This window comes from Eurypyga helias, unplaced genomic scaffold (genome assembly GCF_000690775.1).
Source record: "Eurypyga helias isolate BGI_N326 unplaced genomic scaffold, ASM69077v1 scaffold38956, whole genome shotgun sequence".
In the NCBI taxonomy this organism is placed as follows: domain Eukaryota; kingdom Metazoa; phylum Chordata; class Aves; order Eurypygiformes; family Eurypygidae; genus Eurypyga; species Eurypyga helias.
Window position 1 is genome coordinate 4,620 of NW_010259175.1, and position 4,120 is coordinate 8,739.

At 42.4% G+C, this 4,120-nt stretch overlaps 1 protein-coding gene across 1 annotated transcript; it reads right to left on the bottom strand.

Moving 5' to 3' along the window:
- Positions 1–1,301: 1,301 nt before the first annotated feature.
- Positions 1,302–3,961, bottom strand: NDUFAF4 (NADH dehydrogenase (ubiquinone) complex I, assembly factor 4; the record flags this gene model as incomplete). The annotated part of the gene is made up of 2 exons (XM_010154601.1): positions 1,302–1,657; positions 3,864–3,961. Coding segments are annotated over 2 exons (395 nt in total), but the record flags the coding sequence as incomplete, so codon positions are not given.
- Positions 3,962–4,120: the final 159 nt, after the last annotated feature.

Genomic DNA, 4,120 nt, shown 5'->3' on the forward strand with positions numbered 1-4,120 from the left:
TGTGGCAAACTGTACTGTAAATACCGTGCTCCATCTCAGAGAGAGAAGCGGCAAGGATCTTGCTGTGAAACAGCAAAGCTGACCAGCGTCTTGGTAAGGTATTTACTGCTGTCTGAAATCTAAGGCCTGGCAGAAAAGTTCTTAAAAAGCAAGTTACATTGTAGGCCTGGTACTGATTCCCACCCTGAATGAATTCAAACTCTTTGGTGATGGGGACTAGGAATGTTTGTGCCACATAAAATTTAAGTTTTGGGTTTTCTTTTGAAGGAAGGCAACCGTGAAGCATTTTTAAATATCAGTTCTGATTATCACCCCCTGCCCCTCATCTGGAAAACATGAACCAGTTCTCACGACAGTATTAATCATCAGCGCAAAACTCCTTCCTTACCAACACAGGCCTGAGCAGTCCCAGTGTCAAGGTTACAAACCGCCGTTACCACCTCATGCTGTGTTGTCCGTTACTAATGGCTGGAAAGGATGCTCTTCACCCTCAGTCTGGTAGCACGCGGGTAACATACTGTGACTGAACATGGCCTGATCCAGCCCACGTTTGGGTAAGGCAGAGGAGACTTCCACAGGGAAAAAGGACTGTTGTAGCAGGACAGGCAGACATTTACAGAAGACCTACTAGTGGGTCCAGTTAGCAGATCCAGTTGCATTTCACAGCTACCTATTAATTATAACAGGAACCATTATTTCCTCATACAGTAGGTGCCACAGACTGCTGCATGACTGATGCCAGAAGGTCATCACTCTGCAAATGCACTGACTGACAGACAGCACCTGGGGAGAGGCAGATACTTAAGCTAAATGATACCAGAGTGGAGGAGGAGCTGCGCATCGCTGCTCCGGCATCAGGAACAGGCCTTCTTGCTATCCACCTTTGAGTTTGACGCAGCTGAATTTCTCAAGTGATCCTGCAATTAACCTTTACAAAGCATAAATACTATTCCATTCTTACACAAAAGAAGTAGAGCTGTTTTTGTCTACGCACACCTTGACAGCAAGTCCTTGAAAGAACACCGCAACATGAAGGTACAGTGCTGATACACACAGAGCACTGACCTGGCTGAAGGCCAGGGAATCTCTGCTAAGAAAGGCAAACTGCTCAGCTGATGTTCTCACCAGAACTTGCGTGTCTCACCTGACCTCGTAACACATGAATGGGATCATCAGAACCGCGTGACACGCTCTCATGCAACTTTCAGTTATACTGTGGTTTACAAACTATCCCATAATCGCTGCATTTCACCGAAGCTATTCCAACCCAGAATGGAATTGCTTGAATACATCTTACTGAATATACTCAAGAGTAGAATTAAGACACAAGTAAGATCACACAAGGGTTTGGTAATTGTCTTTATGTTGCCTTTATAGCTTTTTTGGTTTCTTTAGGAAATTCCTTCACAGTGAAAGGAATGAAGAATTCCAGAAGAGAGTTGACCTCCTTCAGTTCCAGACTGTATTCCACTGCTATTTTCTCTGGAGTCCATATTTGAGGATGAAGTTTGTGATTATTAAGAAGCGTCAGAGCCTCCACAATGGAAATTTTGCCTTTGGAAACTTTCTTAACATCTAGATCTCCCAAGTTGCCTAGTTTTGTAAGTCTCTTTTCCTCCTGTTTAGATGGAAGATGTTCACCACCTGCATCTTTTACCTAGTTGTGGGAAGGAAAACAAAAAGAGCTTAACAGCAGTTCTGTTTACTGTGCATACTGTAGCAAAGCTGTTTTCCTAAATACTGTATTTCCTGTTAGCTTTCCTCATTTTCCTAGCATTTAAAAAACAAAAAAAGATCCACCTCAAAATGCTTAGCCAGCCTTGCTTCCTGATAGCACAAAAACTGCCAGTTCTCCCACAGCCATTCTGCATACGATGTCAACCCCACCCAAATTCTGAAGAGCTACCATCCACTGAACTCGTGTTGTACGCACTCAGCAGCCTTTCACACAAGGCAAACTACAGATTTTGGTAGCCAAACATAAAGGCAGATAACCTAACATTTGGTACTGATTCATGGCAAAGGAAAAAAAAAAAGTCATACTACAAATTAGTATGCTCCTTCTGACCCCACTGGAAATCTTTTTCATATGGTATTTCTACCCTTCTTTTCATTTTCAGATTTTAATTCTGCAACTACAAGATATTCTTTCTTTTGCTCTGTCTAGAAAGCAAGCTTTGATGGACAAAAATAAACTATTTTGAAGCATCACATGGAGTTTAACTCCCATGACTACTGTCGTGCTCAGACACATGAAGTCTCTTCTCCCAAGTCGTTTCCAAACCAGCTCTGCATTCCCCATACTGCCTTTTATTAAGATTTAGCCAGTGAATGACACTACAAAAAAAGACACAATTAAAACCTTTCTTAAATTTAAGAAAAAGTATTTTTAAAGTTATCAGAGTCCACAGCCACGGATTAGCCCACGGACACTCTGTAGTAACTCACAAGCTGAGAGCGCTGATGCGGATACTACAGTGTTTCTGACCTACAGAAAAATGTCTTATAATGCTATCAGTTCTCCACTTCTTCCTCTTACTTCGTGCTAAAATTGTACTCAGATAATGAACCATTTTTCAAGTCTTCATAAAATGATCTGTCTCTGGGTGTCTGCCCCGTCAGGATTTAGAGCTGGTGCTTTTCCACTTACCACAGACAGACGTACCAAATATACCTACAGGATGTATGCACACACAATGCCCCAAGTATTCAGAATAGCATCAAGAAAGGAAGGAAGTTTTTGGATGGAGTTTTACCTCCAAGCCTCTGTGCTAACATATTAATCATGCTCTTTCCTCCTAACAGCTGCAAGTAGACACAGCACAAGAGCAAGTTCTACATGGCAGCAACTTCAGAGTAGATACAGAATCAAGCACCAAGATTTGTTCCACTTTTGGCTTTTCCTCAAATCTCTCTTGACTGGCTCACTAATTAATATTGAGATATTGAAATCAGACCTTCAGCACTTCAAGATTAGGGTCCTAACCTCTACTATGAAAATCAAGGATAGAGATTACTTGGAAACTTCAGGGAGAGACTACAGAAATCTGCATTTTTAAATACTTTTAGTCTTGCATACAATTGTACTATGAAATTAGAAAATTAGAAAGACTTAGGAATTTTATTGCTAGATGATTATAAAATTTTTATTACTGAATAAGGCATCCAGAATAAAGTGGTCCAATAATGCAGCAGGTAAACTGCACAAGTTGTAACATAACATGGAGAAGAGGAGACTGAACCCCAGTCTGCATTTTACTGGAAGGGGCATGCTTTGCCTGCCAGGTCAAAGAGTGCAGCTGCTAGCAACCAGTAAACTGATCACTGAACAACCGGGAAGGTTATGCAGAAAACACCTAACTAAGGCACTTCCTCAGCCACATAAGGAGAAGTCTCTCACAGTACCACATCAACATCAGCAGTTAAGAACTCCACTCAAATGTTAACGTCTTTGCCCTCTGCCACATCCATGCCCCCGTGGAAGTCCCAGATTCTTTTCTTCTAACAACTTTACAAGGGATCTCTGGCAGACTCCCACATCTTTGCAAAAGGCTGGCCAACTACCCTTCTGCCTTAGAGGAAGCACAAGTGGGAATTTAGGTGAAAACCACAGATCAACGTGATGTTAAAAAGGAAGACTGTATAAGCATTTAGAAGGTTGTATAATCACAATCTATCACACGTTCAAGACCCAGGGCCAAACACAGTCAGTGCTAATAAGTGAGTAATGAAAACATCACTTTTACCTATAAAAAGGGAGATTTTAGGCACTAACAGAGCACTTTTCTTTATACAGAACGTGTGCCGAGTTTGAAAACCACAAAGCTGCTGCCGGTGTGCCTCCTGCAGAGAGACAGACTCACCCGCACAGGTGGATCTCTGGACTCCACGTACACATCTTTCAACAAGGTGAGCAGCCTGTCATCCTTCCTGGAAATTTCTTCTTGTATCTCTGGGCGGTCTAAAGGCAGTGGGGAGAAGGAAGGAAGGAAGAGACCGATCTGAGTAAAATTGTTTGGGTTTTTTTTTGTTGGTTCTGCCACTTTAATCGCTCCCCCAGAGGAACGGCACGACTCCCAAGCCGCACGGTGCTCCTGGGAAGGTTTCATCTTCTCACGGC